The 19,225-nt window shown below is 38.5% G+C and overlaps 1 protein-coding gene across 1 annotated transcript in view; it reads right to left on the bottom strand.

Annotated features, from left to right (window-relative positions):
• Nucleotides 1-7,474: 7,474 nt before the first annotated feature.
• LOC122810547 (macrophage mannose receptor 1-like) overlaps nt 7,475-19,225 on the bottom strand; it is a 65,979-nt gene continuing 54,228 nt past the window's right edge. The window contains exon 3 of the mRNA XM_044082129.1: nt 7,475-8,173. Within this exon, the coding sequence (XP_043938064.1) occupies nt 7,728-8,173 (446 nt within the window). The 3' untranslated portion in view covers nt 7,475-7,727. The remainder of the gene's footprint in view (nt 8,174-19,225) is intronic.

Genomic DNA, 19,225 nt, shown 5'->3' on the forward strand with positions numbered 1-19,225 from the left:
CTAAATAATATATATTTTAACTATGACACTTTTCACAAGAATGCTAAGAAGCCTTGAAATATGCAGTGAGATGCATTTAAACACTATCTTCAAACACATATGCGTTATTTAGTTACATGTGCCTGGAATATTTGGCACAACTGAATCAATGTACTCTATAGCAAGATTAAGAAGCTAGAGCTCTTCTTTCAAAGGTTCAAACATCTTGTAAATGGTGCCCTTCAAAATGACCCAAAACTGAAGTGCTGTACCTTAGATTTCAAGTCCAAATTTGCTAGTGGTGTTCTGCGTATAATGCTATAGGGTTAGTGCCTCAGCTGTCATCACAGATGCTCACATTTCTGACCCTGTAATGCCATTTTAGGAATGTTCCTTCTATTTTTCCAGGACTACAGTGCTACTAACATAATGATACACCTGTTAAGTTGTAAATGTGTCCAAACATCTGTGGTGTCTAATATGCTGACACACGCTTACTGCCATGCATATTTTTAATGATACTATAGCTCACTCTGCTTTCACAGAACTGCAGTGACACTCTCATTATTCAACACTTGAAGCGCTATTCATCTTGTTGAGTTCTGCTAGTTTAGCACCTGTTATTGTGCACCTCTTGTACCTCTTTCTGAATGGTACACTACTGTCCATCTCTCATCATCAACCTCCGTTTTTCCATTTTCTACATGAAGTCAGGGTGTCATGTCAACTGTCGCCATCTCTCTCAATTCAGTGCCACTCTCCTACCTTATTCAGCACTCATGTCCGATTGTCTCAAGTGTTCTCTCACACAGTCTGGCCACCTCTTTGCTGGATACATTTGTTTCCTCTTGCCTTCTTCCTGTCTGTCCTAAGTCTTCTTCACCAAGTTGTCTTCATCTTTTCATGTACTCAAAACCACTGTAATCTGTTCTCTTTGACCTTCTTGTGAGCTACTTTGACTTCTGATCTGATGTCTTCCTTTCTTTGTCTATCCTACAGTGTTCATCCAACTACCCATCTCAGGCACTTCATCTCCATCCCTTTCAGTTTCCTCAGCTGCACTGCCTTTACTGCCCAGGTTCTGTACCATACAGTACCACTGTTTTTTACACTTTCATTTTCAGCTTCTTTTGCATTCTTCTGTCATATACTCCCCTTTGAGACTATGTGCCAGTTGTCTGCAGCCCCTACAATTGTTTTGACCTCCTCAATCAGACATCCCTTTTCCTCAACTACCCCTCCCAGTTACTTGAAGCTATTAAACTGTTCCACTATTTTTCTCTTCTGTCTCAATTTTCAGGTTCTTCTGATTTCCCCATTTGCTGCCATTACAACTGTTAGTTTCATCCGATGTGCCTTCAGATTTTGCATTCTCTTCCCCTCTCCTTTGCTGAAGTTCCTGCTCAGAGCCTGCCTGTAATGCCACATCATCTGCATACAGCAACTTTGTTGATCTGTCCCCTCCATCCTGTTTGCTAATGTACTCCATCACCAGTATGAACAGAGCTGCCTGATGTATTCCTGTCTGTCATTGAAATCCTGTGGACTAGTGAGCAGGTTGTTACTTACGTCCCTTATGAATGGTGTCTGACTATCTTCTGTATCTTTCTGTCTTTCCTTTGCAGCCTGATACAGTTTGTTTGCACCATTTACTGAGTCACATTGCTGAAACTGGTAGAGTGCTCTGATGCCTCATCCTCTATTAGCCTATTTGTTAGCCAGCCAGTATTCCTTATGACCTTTGTCCATCTTTTCTCTCTTCCACTTATTCTTGTACTCTTTCTTCTTTTGATGACTTCTGGACTTCTGCATTCTACTGCCTGCTTTCCTTTCCTTATGTACCTTATTTCCATATCTGGCTTGGCCTCATATCTGTTTTATAGTTCTCACATATGCTATTTTGAGGCAATACCATTCTTCTTCAACTCCACCAATTTTCTCTTCCTCCTGAGGTGCTACAACCCTTAGTAATTCCTTGACTCTTCTGCTTTCAATCCAGTCAATTTCTAGATCTTCAGCCTACTGTCTGCTGACCTTAGAGCCTTTTCTGACCCCAGAAGCAGCTGGTTGTGGCAACCAGTGGTTTATGCTTTGGGATGACTATTTCACTGGAAATGGCTTTGCAATTGCTAATTCTACTCCACTGCCCTTTCCTTACTAGGAAGAAGTCTATTTGAATTTCATGTGGACAATGCTTGTATGTCATTTTTTGACTGTGTTTCTTGTTGAACCATGTGTTGGCCACCATCAAGCAATTTGATAGACAGAAGTCTAGAATGACGTCCTCCTCTTTATTCCTGTTGATCCACCCATGTGGACCCAGGCATTCCTCATATCCTTTTCTGTCTGTCCCAATATGTACATTCAGGTCACCCATTAGAAAATAACAGTTCATGTTATCCTGTTTTATCTAGTAGGTCCTACAGCTGCTGTCTGAATGCACTCTTTCTTCATTATCATAGACTGAGCTGAGATTATGGAATACGGCCTTATTCTTACACTGGAGTCTGTTTGTCTTGAATCTGTCACTAATTCTGATGACATCTCTCATGATCTTTTGAAGCCTCTCCCCGACCCCAAATTCTCACACACTTTCTAGCCTGTGTAGTAGACTCTGGATCCCAAGCAAACTGCCTTTTCTGCACTACCCTTCCATCTTCTCTTCTGATATACAAGAACACTATTTTAGAGGGAGTTTGAAGTGGAATCACTCTGAATGTTTCTGAGAGGTGGGAGGAACTCCACAGAGACATAGAAAATACAAGCAAACTTGTTTAAGGCATTGGCTGGAGGTCAGGATCAAACCTTGTACTGTGTACCTTAGCATGGGAGGAGAAGACCTTAACCATTATGGCAGCTGGTACACTACCACAAATTTCACATATCTGCACTATCTCTATCACTGTGATATGGTGCCTCATGTAACATTGCAGCTGTCTCATGTCTTTGGTGGTGAATTTGCTGTTACTTATCTAGAATAATGCAGTCACTCTCACCTGAGATGGTAGCTTTGCCAATGCACTGTTGCATGCACAAAGCAACAATATTCTTGCAGTCTTATAATAACAGTGATAGCCTTGAGGTCAGTGGCCTGCAATGGCACTATTACTGTTACATGCATGGTATTCCAGTACTACTGTGATATATCTGTACTGCCACTATTGTTATCAGTACCACAGAATTCCACTGTCTGTATTTTAGTCACATACACGAAGTACCAAAACCAGTATCACAATGTTATAACAAACCTTTGTGGCACTACTTGTGTCCAAGGCCTCCACTGTCCCTGCTGTTGCCGCGTACCTGTAGTACTGCTACTGCTGTCATGTGCATACAGTATTATTACTGCTGTATGAGCAGAGCTACTGCTGCTATCACATGCCTATAATGTTATCAAAGACTTTCACTGTCAGCATTGCTATCACATGCTGTAAGTGCCACTTCCACTGTCACAATGTACTCCCACAGGTATTGTAATATATCAGCAGTACACTGAAGGTTACATCCCAGTAATACTACTACAGGTATCACAGACTTCACCTGACATTGCTGCTGTTACATAGCTGAAGTGAAGTCCAGAAGGAGAAATTTTAAAATCATCAAGAAAAGGAGAGTGGTATTGCTGAAACAGTATTTATCCTCAGGTCTTGTACCTTCACTTGGTGGATCCTGTTTTCACAAAATCTCACCAAGACAAAACTGATATATAGACTGCAACTTATGTTCCATATATCATGGAGAGAGGTAGATAAAAAAGACAGCTGGGTGCACAGGTTCCAGGATAAAAAAGCAGCCAATCCTGCTGTATACACTGGTGCTACAACTGGAAAAAATAGCAGGGTAGAATGCTCAAGACACAGAAACATTCCTACAAAGGCGTTAAGCCAGACTCAAGGCAAGGATGGCCCCCTGATGTAGAAGGAAGCAGTAGTTCCTAAAAACACAAAAACTGAAAGCCCATAAAAGAAGCTTAAAGATGCTAAATTGGACAATTGAGGATAAGGAAGACATTACTAGCATGTAAGAAGCCCAGAATTTCCAACAGATAGAAGATATTGATTTGGGCGGCACAGTGGTGCAGTGGTTAACATCGTCACCTCACAGCAAGAGGTTCTCTGGTTCGATTCTTGGCTGGGGTGCCTTCTGTGTGGAGTTTGCATGTTCTCCCTGTGTTCGCGTGGGTTTCCTCCGGGTACTCCGGTTTCCTCCCACATTCCAAAGACATGCATCTGGAGCATTTCTCCCCGGGCCTCCGCTGAAAACAGGCTCTGTGGAACCTAGTCGGACATTCCCGGTCAACAAATGTTAAATAAATAAATAAATAAATAAAATATTCAGGAAAACATTGCATAGACTAAGAAAGTTTGGGCCATCTGGAAAAAGAAACAACGAAGGGAGTAAGAAAATATAAACAACAATACCCAGAGATTTTTGAAAGGTATAAAACAGAAAAGAAAGAAATCTGATACAGTGCAATATTTATGCACAGGAGAAAGTTCCACTAAAAGAACTGAGTTCTGATGAAGTTCAAGTTGTTTGAATGAAAGCACTAAACTGTTGTGTTTTACTTGCTGTGATTTATTAAAGAATTTGTGATTACACCTATGGACTACTTATTTCTGCTGACTGCTGTTCCGAAGGCAGTGTTTTGTGTTTTAGTGGTACTTGGTTCTGCATTTGTACTGCTTTTTCTTTTTATATGCATAGGAGAAAGTCAAACTAATAACTATAAAAAAGCATTGCCAAAGGTATTTGAAGAGAAATCCTGACAAAGGGATCCAGATATGGAAAATTTCACAATATAAAAAAAAAAAACAAGAAAACTAAGGGGGGATTTAGAGCAGTGGAATAGTAAAGTAGGAATTAAACAAATAGAAACTAAAGTTATGGATTACCAGATATAGTACTCCATGAAAAAAAAAACAAAATTAGCATAAATTTTTGAAATTGGTATACCTAGTGATTGCAACATCTAATGTACAGAGAGACACAAAGTAATAAAATATCAGGATTTGCAGACAGTAATGAGAGCAATGCAGAACAAAGATACCCAGACAGTTCCAATAGTAGTAGTAGCAATGGGTCTCATAAAAAAATGCAGTCATATTTAGATATGCAACCAATGCATATAACTCTGAATGAGTTGCAGGAGGAGTCATTTCTGGGCACATTGCAGGTGCTGCGAAGAGCACTTTTGGCTAACATCAAAGACTGAAACAATACTAATTTCATGAACTTTAATTATACCCTGACATAGAAATGGAGTCAATTCCTGTCATGGGATTATAAATCCAAAATAATTAAACCAGCTGAAATGCCACTACTATTTTCATAATCCTGTAATAAACCTGCATTATCATTACTGCTATCACATGTCAGCCTGGGTACTACTGCTGTCACATGTGTTCAGTGTTACTGCTGCTGTCACATGCTTGTAGTAATAAGATTGCTGTCACATCAGTTACATATGTATAGTGATGCTGCTACTGTTATATTACTCCAATTCTCATACTATCCTTGTTTTACTGTCATTGTTAGCCTGCATAACCAGTCCTGCTGGCACGCATGTGCATTGTGAGCACTGTTGTAATGTAACAAGCTTATCACCTCTGTCATCATATACACTTATAACTTCTATACTGCTGCATTCTGCAGCTGGAGCACTATTTCTAGCCATCATGACTCCTTAGCTAAAGAAAGCTTTCTTTTCCAGAAGATGAATGACTTTAATAATTGGCTTAGTTTGTTGTGTCATTCAAAGGGGGTGCAAAACTTGTCAGCATGGAAGAAGATGGTCAACAAGCCACACTGCTTTGCCAGGGATGTTCTATAGGTTTTTAAACATTAGCTAAAACACTGTTCACTCCGTAGTGCCTTTTTTAGGCAATGGCAAATAGAAAGTACTTCTGACATAATGAATCAAAACCTAGAAATTCTAAAGGTTTTACTGCTCGGGTCTAGGAGTCTAAACAAGAATCTCCATACCCTACAAGCTCTTCTCACCCTAAAGACTGCTGACATTTTTTGCAGTTATTGAGGCACGGTTTTAAGCCATGATGAACACATCAGTAGTGGAAAGTTATAATGGCGTCTTGACATTTAGACCAGATACTACAGATACAGAATCTAAAGGTGATGGTGTCAATGTCTTGATTTATATCAAAAATAAATATACCTCAAGGCTGGTCCTACAGGATGATGCACCTGAGGATCTCCACTTTCAAATCACCATAGGCAAAATCCCATACTACTTCCTTGCAAGCTATATGTTCCCCTTTGTGACCAAAAAAACCCATAACACATATTTAAGTTTACTGGAAACACTCACCATCTAGCCCAAGACCATATTCATGGATGAATTTAATGACTCTACTATTAAATGAAAATAATGTAGGACAGCAAATGTGTAGGCACATATATTCCTGGATTTTGTAAATACAAAATCCCTGGACCAGATTGTTAGTATGCCAACCAGTGGTACAGTCATACTGGATCTGGTCCTCACCAATATGAGAGAGAGCACTGTACACCTGCTAGCATAATGTCCTTTCTTTAATGGTCAGACCACAAAATAGTCTCCTTTGAAGTAAATGTAAAACCAAGAAACCTTGCTATCTCTGGAATGTTCAGAAACTACTCTAAAGCTAACTTCCTACCATTAAGTGATAACCTGGCAAAATATCTACACCCCCCCCCCATAAACTTTGAGAACACTGTTGCCTATGTGGAACTGTTCAAGAAAACCTATACAGGCATGTTATTAGATATATAGAGGCAACTGCACCCACCAGGAATAAGTAGAGAACTAACTCAAAAAACAACCCACCCTGGTAGAATCATAAAATCAGTAGGCTGTATAACAGAAGGAATAAAATCATGGCAAAAATTAGGAGGTGGAGCACCCAGTGGGGCTAAAGCACTCTCAGCAAATTAAAGAACTCAGGACAAAGGCAGCCTGTAAATTGTTTAACCTCATGCCCCTGCTTGTAAATATTTTGTTTCCCAAGTGGAGATTTGGGATGCATGGCTAGGCTTAAAATGGCCCTAGTACACACTAACTAACCTATGAAACTATGACACGTTTCCTATGCCATCTCACTTTTTCCAGCAGTTACAGGAAGGAAGTGCTCTTTCAAGTCATTGCTTCATTTTTTTGCAGTTAATGTTAGTAATACTTGAAATGCAGAATTTTCCACTGGAAATGCAACAGAAAAACAATTTGCTAGCATTATTTGTATACCTTAACTCATAGCTCTGAAATCAGGAACATATTTCAAAAGAATCAGGGGCACGCCCAGAAAAAAATCAGGGACAATCAGGGAAATTTGTAAAATATTAATACTATTAACTTAAGACATTGGCAGAATAAAAAAATGTTAATTACTATACATTTTGTGAAATAAAAGAAATCTATAATTTTTACTTACTGCCATTATTTATTGAGTATAATTCACCACCTTTCCTCCAAGAGTCACCAGTTTTAGGAGGGATTAAGAGGGACACAGCTAAATTTTGGAGTCAAAATCAGGGACAGTCCTGGAAATCAGGGATAGTTAAGAAGTATGCCTTAACTGACTTTTTTCAAAATTAAAAACATAAAAAGTTCTGTGTCAGATATAGTACTTTACATAAAACATTGTACTGAATTGATAGTTTCTTTTAATGACTCCAGTTTTCTGTTTAAAATAAAACTGGAGGAATTGGTAAAATACCGGTATTCAAATATATGAATGTCTTACTCAGCATAACTATGCATCTACTTCAATGTTGAATTTTATCAGAGTTGTAAAACTAATGTTGTTTTGATTTGAACAATATAAATAAATGCATGGCACATTACCTTGATAGCACATAAAATATAATGAATTTAGACAGTCATAATCATTCCAGAATCCAAATTGAAAACCATCAATGTTCACAGATATATGTGTGCAAAATTCTTCTCCATAGTACATATCTGGTTGGCATGCACCCCAGCTTTGGTAAGATGAAAATGCCCCATCTGTCCATTGCCACTGCCCAGAATTCCAGTACAGTCCTATCCAAACTGAATCATTTCCTGTGATGGCTTTCACCTTCTGGTTTTCTGCATCATTCCTGATACTGATGAGCTCTGCCTTCTGTGATCTGCAGTAGTCCCGAGCCGCCGTCCATGTCATATTTGACTTTACCATGTAGTAATTATCATTACTTACTGTTGGCAGAAGAAACAGCATGATTATTTAATGCATTCATCTGTTTTTTTTTTTTTACTTATTGCACAGTGACAATATTAACAGAGGGTTTTTTGAGGCCGCATCCCTTACGAGCTCTAGCATATAGATATAAATGGCACTGAGGTCATGTCAGGTTCTTAGAAATGTCATCAATTTATTATAACTGATAATAATTCATTATGAACTGCTTCAGAATAATTTATAACCTTATTGCTGTTTTTATTTTATTTGCCAAATTTCATGCTTTCTGAAAACATTTATTCCCTACGTTGAGTGATCACAACTAAATATGGTGGTCTTAACATTATTCATGCAAATTCAGTTTCATTTATACATTTTGTATGCAAATTAGGCTGAGTTATACTTATCTGTATGAATCGTAGTAAAATGTGAAAGTATATAACAAGTCCCCAGGTAACTATGGATGCACTACACTGAATGGTGCTGAACCAAGTTTTCTTCAGTAATGCACAAACAAACCTCATATATCTCAAATATCACAATACTTAGAAAAGTGAAGCAAAAAATGAAGCAACAGTTCTGCCAAGAGGTGCTCCTTCCAAACAAAAGAAGCCAGAAGAAAATGGTAAAAGGAGTACCCAACCACGATGGAAATAACGATGAATGAAATCCAATAAAATCCAACAGAAAAAGTCTTTATTGTAAACCAAAAAGTAAGCGCTTTTGCGTGGGTCCTCCCATGCTTCATCAGACAATATTACGTACAAAATGCAGACCCATTTTATACTCCTTGCTAAAACTGCAAGGCGGGAAATAAATCAATTAATTAATCAATTAGCTTGTTAAAAACGGTTCTTAGTTAAACACATACCTCAGCTACATTCTTCTCAGTGCAAAACACAAGCATTAGAAAATGCGTAACTATGTTAAAAAACTATTATTGTTGGAACCAAACACTATGTAATCCAAACAACATTACTGTATCGCTAAGCATTTGGAATGCATAAGTTTGATATTGATGTCAGCAAGAAAAACTCAAAACAAGTCAGCAATAAGCTATGAAAAGCTATAAAAACAAAGCTTCGATGAAGCCAAAATATCACATGAACGCATTTGTGTGTAAATCAACCTGAAAACATATACACATTAATTTATAAAAAACTTAATTTATAAAAAACTTATATCAGTCTCAATTATACTGATGTCATCTCAAAATTGATATAATAAAGAATGCTAGAGGCTATTATAGTTAAAGCTCGTAGCTACGTAATCCACATAGCGTTACTAGGCTCCTGTGCATCCAAAACATGCAGCTGCGACAAAGTTTCTTAAAAAGACAATGTCAAAAATAATAACTTCCGGAACAGCGCTTCATTAAAACCAAGACATCACTCAAACACATTATGAGAACATCTTATATTAATATATGTATAAGATTATACAAATAGCATCGTCCACGTTGATGGGAGGCTGCAGGCAATGCCACATTAATCTCTAGGTACTAGGTATATAAATGCCGTTAAGGTTCATATTCCTCATTGCTATATAAATAAATATATAATCTACATACTCAAGGTATGTGACTAGAAATGTGCACCAATGTTATAAAGCAAGATAGAATTCAGTAGCACTACGATATATGTATCATAGACAAAAATATATACAGAAAAAATATATATATATGTACATGTGTATCAATATAAAACTAAAAACTAAAAAGAAAAGGACATTACTATAAACATACATACAACTAAAACTAGAATAAAATGTTAAATTGTATCTAAAAAATGTATAATAAAATATGCGATGGCTTATTCACGTATATCATAAAATGACAAAAAGATATATATGAATAGGGCAAGTGAAGCACAAGGTATATCCTAAAGCTATTATTTATTATTTAGCTCAAGTACTGGTCTCAGGGATACATAAGCGTTAAGCCCTGGAGGTATATGTGAGCCAAGTTGCATAATCCATTTTAATTCTGTCAATGCAAGATCGTTGGCAGAGTTACCACCCCGCTGTCTGGGTCCCAATACTTGCAACACCCTGAATGAAAAACTATGTAGGGGAAATTCCATTATATGTTTAGCTAAAGCATTCGTTTCTTTAGACTTCCGGATATCGTACAAGTGATTGTATATCCTGTCCTGTAACCTCTTGGTAGTCAACCCTACATAGAATACTTCACAATCATTACAGGTTGCAAGATATACTAAATTCTTGGTATCACATGTAGCATGGAATCTGGGACGAAACATAAATTTTGTTAAGGGATTCCAAAAAGTTTGGACATCCACAATGAAAGGTCACCATTTGCAATGATGACAAGGAAAAGTTCCATGGGGTAGTAACATGGAATTCGTTGATGGTAAGGCAGTATAACGATCATTGCACAAAAGCATTTTCAAATTGTCACAATTTTTAAAAACAAAGCCTGATTTGGCACCTATAAACTTTCTGGTTGTGTTATCAATCATAAGTACATTCCAATTATTGGATAAAATGGTTTTGATGGCATTAATGTTACTGGTATATTTAGTAACAAATTTCACCATATCTGTCAGACCTGGTCGCCTATTAGTGGCAGGGTAGCCTCTATTTATATCTGACTGTCGATCTACAAAATTCACCATATGGGTCCTAGTATCTGAACTGCTGAGGGTATCTTGTCTAATGCTATGAACCATGTTGCGGTTATATCCCCTATCAAGAAATAGATTTTCCATGATGTCGGCCTCTCGAAAGAGAAGGTCCCTCACCACATAATCTTTGCACCCTAAGGAACTGGCTCTTGACAATACCAGGAAACATACTCCTAGGGTGCATACTATCAAATGGGAGTAGGCTATTCTTCCATACAGACTTCCTGTAGAGAGTCGACCCAATCGAGCCATCTGCATGTAATTTCAAGGTCACATCTAGAAAATGTATCTCATCAGATGAGATCTCACTAGTAAACTTAAGAAACGTAGTGGTAGTTTCTAAATAACATAGAAAATTCATCTGTATGAATCGTAGTAAAATGTGAAAGTATATAACAAGTCCCCAGGTAACTATGGATGCACTACACTGAATGGTGCTGAACCAAGTTTTCTTCAGTAATGCACAGACAAACCTCATATATCTCAAATATCACAATACTTAGAAAAGTGAAAATGTAGTCAATAGCAGATAACTGTGCATAATCAGGATGGCAGTAGGGATGAGGGGGTTAAAGTAGCAAGTGAATGACCGGCTAAGAGAAAACTGAGAAATGCACTGTTTGCTTATGTCTCTTAAAACTGCAAGTAAAGTATGCAAGACATAGAGGAAAGCAGAAACTTCAATGTTAATTCATGCAGAATTTATAAAAGGTATCCACTTGCAAAAGAGACAAGCCATACAGAGACGTGAAGAAGAAATCTTATTAGCACAAATGGATTCGGTAAAATGAATTTATGAAAATCTGTGCTTTGCTGTTTCCTGCTTAATAAACAAAAACATATAGAAAAACTCAATAGAAATATATACAAAAATAAGCACACATATTAAGCAAGTGCAAGAATAACTTCAGTGTCTTACTGATTAACACACATATATGATAGGTAAGCAGCCATCCTCTGTGTCTTCTTTATGCAGCAGAAGAGGCAATCTAGAAATGAGCTCAGGAGGAAAGACAATTGAAGAGGTTGGGTGAGGTTACTCATGAGTATGGAAAGAAAAAAAATATTTCCATTCAAAAACTGAAGTATAAATGCAGAAGTAATTCATACACAAAAATGATAAAAGAAGAAAAGTGCTTTAAGTACAGTATTGCAACCAAATCCATATCAGACAAAAATTTCAAATATATTACAATTTCTTAAGTTATACCCAGTTTACCTCATTAGGATCACTGGACTGCAACTGTAAAAATCCTTACCACTTTATAGCAATAAAATGATTGTTCTCATGTTCACAGTACCATTTTCCAGATTTTTTACTGAATAAAAATTAAGAAATGAATGCTATTAAAGATTGTACTGATGTATTATATTATGAGTGAATTTACTATCTCCATTTCTTGACTGACTCTCTGCATTCCCTATCGCTTTTTCTTATTTTAATTTTGCATTATTTTTGCTTTCTTTTTCTTTCTCCTATTTCTGTTCATTTTTCTACAGGCCTAGCTTCCTTACGAGCAGCCCACATGTGTTTCTCTAGATCAGAGAACATTCTCCCTCGGTCCTTCAAGGGATGTCCTTACAAGGTCAGCATGGTAGCACCAGGCCTGTAGGCAACATAGCACATGGCAGCCTGGCAAGACTCACAAACCTTGGGTTTGGCACTTGGTTGATGATTTGGAGAGACGTCTTCAGCCTGTTCCGGATGCTATTCAGTGGGTAAATGACTCACTGCTCCAGTTGGCTCACCCACTGATCCACCCCCCACAACATTGAGCTCCATCAGGTATTGGAGACATTTGAGGTACTGTGGACCTGGTGTTCTCCTGAACTCAACTACTCTTCATCTTCTTCCTTCCCTAATCCTTTCTCTCTTACACCATCTGTCCTGTTTCCTACCCAAGCTACTCTCTTACATAAAAATTTGTAACATGGGGTGAGAGTTATCCCCTACTAAAACTAGAATACCGCTCCTCTCCCACCTAAACCAGGACAACACTCTTGTTATTTTCCTGTTGTGCTTCCCTCTTTGCAATGAATGCTCTGTTTCAGTCTTTTCTATCTTCCCCTTAATAACCCACAGGGTGTCTACATGAGGATACCGTTATATAAAACATATATGTGTGCATGTGTGTTGTGTGTATATGTACTGTATATATATATATATATATATATATATATATATATATATATATATATATATATATATATATACTGATGCATACAGAAAATATTACCTTTTCTCTTATTTAGAGATCATCCTGAAATCTGAAATCTGAAAGCATCATTCTAAAGCTGAAAAGATCTACTTGAAGTTTTTTTTTGAATGGTGTGCCACTTGGCACACACTATTAAAATCACATGCATATTGGGAAAGGTTCAAATGTCAATCGCATGCATAATGGGAAAGGTTCAAGTGTCACACTGCGAGGACATCGGATTCATACAAGACAGAAAAGGAAGGGGATCTAATAAAAATGAGTGATACATTTTTTAAGTATTATGGTTCATACAGGAAAAACATTTAATTAATTTTGGTGTCTCTTCCAAACAGGTAGTCCTGAAATGATTTTAATGTTAATGTACTCATGCCTATAGCAATAAATCTGTTAAGGAATGCATCAAGATAGATCATATCAGACGCTTTGGACAAATTGAGGAAGATAGCTGTCCAAATCTGCTCTTTATTTGGACAATTCTGAATGAGTTCATTATACTGTTGTTGCCATTTCATGTTAATGAAGCATTGTGATTTGTATTGTGTTTGCATTACTAACATTATATCTAATAAATTCATGAGTCTAGTTTGTCCTTATGGCTATTTGTTTTAAATAGTGTTTAGATGGACTAGAGCATATTACATCCCAGAAAAGTAAGTTTAGATCTTACAATTATATTTGCTTTAGCTAACATCCAAATATGTTTATATTATTTTATTTTATTCTATGTTAAACTTGCGTATGGTGTAAATTGCATTGCATAAAAGATCGCTTTACATGGGAAAACCTGAGGAGACAAATTCTTCAGACAACTCCAGCAGTGTAAACTGTTCAAATTCAAATATATTATTTTTATGAATTGAAAACTTTATTGGTAAGTAAGAATAATACTGCATAAATTAAGCAGATAAATTGCTCTCACATATGTAGCCGAGCTCTTAAAGAAAATTGCTAAAATAATGTTTTAATACTGGAGACATCCTCCTTCTAAAGTTTATTTATATCTGTTTACCAGGGTAGTACACTGATCGATAGTGACCAATTTTAGGCTCAGCCTGAATGAAATGCAAAAAAATTCACAAACGAAAAATACAATGTAAGCAATGAGAAGATTTTAGATTAATTACATAAAAAGGTGTACATACATCCACTGAACAAGCCATGTGCAATCAGACTGTAATATACAATCAAGCAGAGTGTAATGTACAGTATATGCATTCGTTTCTAAAGTGGGTTAATCACTAGGGAATCTTGAGACAGGGTCAAGACAGTTGGAAAGGAGATAGGTTAGGTGATATGTCCTACTTTGAAACAACAGGAGTGTTTGTCTTGGATGAAGAGGTGCTTTTTGAGTTGCATTCTGTGTTTGGAATAAGTGTTGATTTCCTTTAGGTTGGTGGTGAGATTTTGTAAAGAGTAGCCTGAGACGAGAATGCATATACATGTGCTGTGAAGTTTGGTTCTAAGGGTAATGAAAATCGGTGCGACTCATGAATATTCTCATTTCGTAAGCGAAGGTTTCTTCATGGAGTATAGCTGCAAGGAGAGTAAATGTTTGGAATAGTTTTTTTAAGTTGCGATCCTAACAGTAAGTTAGATCTTTGTTTTATGGGTAGTCATTTGTCTTTTTCTAGGGTGATACAGTAAAGCTCAGAAAGTGGTGAGTTTGTAATGATGTCCACCTTCTTCATAGTGAAGGGTGCATTGTTGGCACTAAGATGGTCTGTGAAATAATAAAGTAAGGATGAAAGAAATAGCTTTACTTTGATTCACTTTTGAAGTCTTCAGTTTTCTGCCTCTGTGCGACACCATATTTGTTTTCACTGTTTGCCATCATAAGAAGTATGCAGTTTTGCCATATTTTAAGTCGAGTTACTCATTATCGTTTTCTACATAAAATAATTTGAAAGGAAATAATAATGAGGCAAGGATGATACATAATACATAATAATAAAAATAGTTTCTCACTTTGTGATATCAACATTTTCTAGTAGTGATAATTTGCACACAAATAATAAACAAAACAGAGAAGCAGTAATAATATATGTATATAGATGAGTGCTACTGAATCGCCAAACAGCCTCCGTATTTCATTTGAATGCTTAATTTTAGCTGCTGTTTTACTGTTATCAAGTTACAAATGACAAATCTGACTGTACAAAGTCATCTCAACATGCTTTTAGGGAACAATTTTTGTTCACAAAACTGGATGCTATAATATAGTCCCAGCTGATAATTATGTATCAGCAAAATGAATTTAGAATTTGTGATAATGGATCTAAGTTAACCAACTATGAGGAAAGGTATAAACAGATTCACAGCCCCTCCCCCCTCCATAGGAACTGGCATATATGTCCAAACCTACACCAAAGTACAATATGTGTATTTATATAGCTGCATGGAATCAGGAATATCAGACAGGGCAAAATCCTCTTCCTCAAGGAAGAGTAAACCTGTCTGGTGGACATCTGCAATAAATAAACTCTGTAATAAAATGAAAAAAAATACTTTCCTAGACCAAGAAGGAGCAGGTGCCTAATTGGAAGTAATTTCTCCTTACCCTGAACATGCAGATATGAACATTAGTGAAATCCTCCAAAGCAAACTTTGAGTCCAAACTGGCCACATCTACTAAACACAGTCATGAGGTCTCAAAGGAAGCACTCAGATCTGCCTAGAACTGGTGGTCACGGACACCACATACACACATGCCATATATATAGGCATCCTGCTGGCAGGCAGGTTCAGTGAAAACTTCATCCCTCTACCTCCCCCATCAGTAAATCAGGGCATCCTTAGTACCTTTCCCCTCCCCTTATATCTAGGGAGCAAGTCATCACTGCCATCTCAAAGACAAAAAATACAGCCTCCATGGGAGCCAATAACATCCCAGGCTGTATCCTACATGAACTCAGGCAGGAACTTGCATCAGCATTAGGTGCTTTGTCCCAGCTGAGTGGAGGACAGCCACTGTCATCCCTTTACGCAAAGGTGACGTGTCCATTGCTCCAGGAAATTATAGACCCATCAACCTAACTAGCCTGATCTGCAAGGCCATGGAACAGATTATCATGGACCTCATTAACAAGGACATTGGCAACCTCCAAACACTTGATCCCACACAGTTTGGTTTCATCAAGGGGAGGTCATGCTTGTTAAATCTGGTCAGCTCGTCTGAGACAGTCACCAAAGCCATGGATGAGGAGAATATGGTGCACACCGCCTACCTTGACCTGGCCAAAGCCTTCAATACCATTCCCCACTTGAGTATAATAGATAAACTCTTTCAACTAGACATCAATCCATATGTTACCAGATGAGTAGCAAACTGGCTCACTAATAGAACCCACCAAGTCAAAATAGGGGAAGCCACCTCAAGCAGTAGACTTGCAATGAGCAGTGTACCCCAGCAATCGGTCTTGGGGCCTCTGATGTTTGGGATATACTTTTCTGAGGTGCAGACCAAAACCCGTGGGCTGTGGCTGATCAAGTTTGCAGATGACTGCAAGCTGGATGCTTTCATCAATTCCCCTAGTGATGTGGACATCCTTCAAGAGGGTCTCACCCAAACAAATGGCTGGTGCCAGAAACATGGCCTCAAACTAAAAAAGAGCTCTCGGATCATGTGGCCCAGGCAGGTATGACCCTAGTCCTTAGTAGCATCCTGCCTTTGCCCAGAATGATAACATAGTATAAGGACAAAATGATTGACTTCAACAATTGGCTAAGCTTATGGTGTCATTCAAAGGGGATCCAGCATCTTTCTGTCTGCGACGACATGATCGACAGACCATGATGCTTTGCCAGAGATGGTCTGCACCTGTTTACCCTGGGATTCAGGTTACTGGCTAAGGCTCTTGCCACTCTTATAGTGCCTTTTTCAGGCAATGTTCAAAGGACAAAACCTCTACCATAACAAGTACACGCATGCAAAATCTGAAGGCAATGCTACTCGATGCTAGAAGTCTAAACCCCAAAATGCACTCTCTCAAGGCTCTCCTAAAAAATGGAAAACATCGATATCTGTGCAGTAACTGAGACCTGGTTCAAGGCTCCAGAGAGCACCCCTGCAATACCAGGCTACAACTCTTACCACACTTTTCAGCCACCAAACCAGGACCGAAACACTAAAGGTGGAGGAGTGTCCATATTCACCAAGGATATTCGCACCACCAAACTAGTTGCCCAACACAATGCATCTGAAACAGTAGGTAAGACTGCAATCCAAATTGTAGCTTGCTACAGATCCTCCAACATGTCCCAAGATTCACACTACCCCTTTCTAAACATACTGGAAAATATTAAGATACAACCAAACACCCTAATACTGGGTAATTTCAACTACTCTGCCATTAACTGGGAAACTACTCGTGTACCAACACCTTTGCCCAATTGTTCTTGGAATTCATACATTCCAATGCCCTGGATCAACTAATCCATAGTCACACCAGGGGCTCCAATATCCTAGACCTGGTCATTACCAGTATGGGAAATTGATGCTTCACACCTGTGGTCACACACACGTTGGTCAGGTCTGACTATAAGCTAATCACCCTTGACATCCACATCCACATCCACATCCCTCCCCCACCCACCAGTAAGGAAACCTTCGTAAAAAACTTCTCCAAAGTCAACTTCATTCTACTAAAGTCAGAAGTGACAAACTTCATGACACCCATGCAGACGGGAACTGAATGTTTGACTGCTGAATCCTACATTAAGGCACTGTATGAGCACATCCACTCATCCATGAATCGTGCCATCCCAAATAGAACCTAGATGCTTCCCAAAAAAAGGAAGCCAATCTGGTGGTCCCCTGCCATAAACAAACTGTACAACAAAAGGAAGAAACTGTTGCAGAAAAGGGGAAAATCCCAGGATGCAAAAAGCTCCCTTACCAGCCTCAGTAAGAAGCTGAGTTCTCTCATAAAATCCTCTAAAGCTAGTTATGAAAATAAAAATTGCCAAAGATTCCAAAGACAACCACAAGGCATTCTAGAGCTATGTCAAGCATCTAAATGGCAATGCTCAGATCTGCTCTGAGCTACAACAGAATGGCATTAAATATACTGATCTCAAGGATATTGCCAATATCCTGGCAGATTGATTCAGGGCCAACTTCACCCCCGGCTCACCCCCTAAAGGGCTCACCTCAGTACCAAAAGATTGCCAAATTCTGGTAATAATGGCCACACAGGTAAAAAAATGCACTCTCCAAAGCTAAGAATACAGCATCCATGGGACCAGATGACACCCTGGGCTGTGTACTACATGAACTACAAACTGAACTGGCATATCATCTAAGTGTCATGTTTAATCATAGCCTCACCTCAGGCTTCATGCCCACTGAGTGGCGCACAGCTACAGTTATCCCAGTCCACAAGATAAGCATGATCTGCAAGGCCATGGAATGTATTATCCTGGAACTTATAAACAAAGACATTGGCAACCTTCAAACACTGGACCCCACCCAGTTTGGGTTCATGAAGGGCTGATCTTGTCTCCTGAACCTGATTGACTTCTTTGAATCAGTCTCCAGAGCTGCGGACGAGGGTAACGCAGTCCACACAGCCTATCTGGACCTCGCCAAGGCCTTCAACACCATCCCCCACTATGGAATCATAGATAAACTTACTAAGCTGGGCATTAATCCTTACATCACTCGATGGGTTGCCAACTGGCTTACTGAGAGAAACCATATGGTAAAAGTAGCCAACTCCAAATCCAGCTCCAGACAAATGACAAGTGGAGTACCTCAGGGTTCAGTCCTGGGACCGCTCTTGTTTGGCATCTACTTCTCTGTAGTACACGCCAACACTAAGGGACTCTGGCTAACAAAGTTAGCAGATGACTGCAAACTGGGAGCCATTATTGAATCCCCAAATGATGTGGATATTCTACAAAAGGGCCTTACTGAAACAGATGCTTGGTGCCAGAGCCATGGGTTTAAGCACAATGCTAAGAAATTGTATAGTTATCCCCTTTGGGAAAAAACATGTACCCTTGAATCACCACATAGGTGGCACCACACTAAACACCAAAAGTATGATAAGAGACTTAGGGACACAGGTGAACCGTGGTCTCACCTTTGATAACCACATCACCACAACAGTCAAGAAATCCTTCTATGTGGCACTCCTCATCACTAAGGACTTTTCATCCAGAAACATTGAGGTCATTGTCCCACTGTACTCATCCTTCATTA

Source organism: Protopterus annectens, chromosome 9.part0 (assembly GCF_019279795.1).
Source record: "Protopterus annectens isolate FY-2018-M chromosome 9.part0, PAN1.0, whole genome shotgun sequence".
In the NCBI taxonomy this organism is placed as follows: Eukaryota; Metazoa; Chordata; order Ceratodontiformes; family Protopteridae; genus Protopterus; species Protopterus annectens.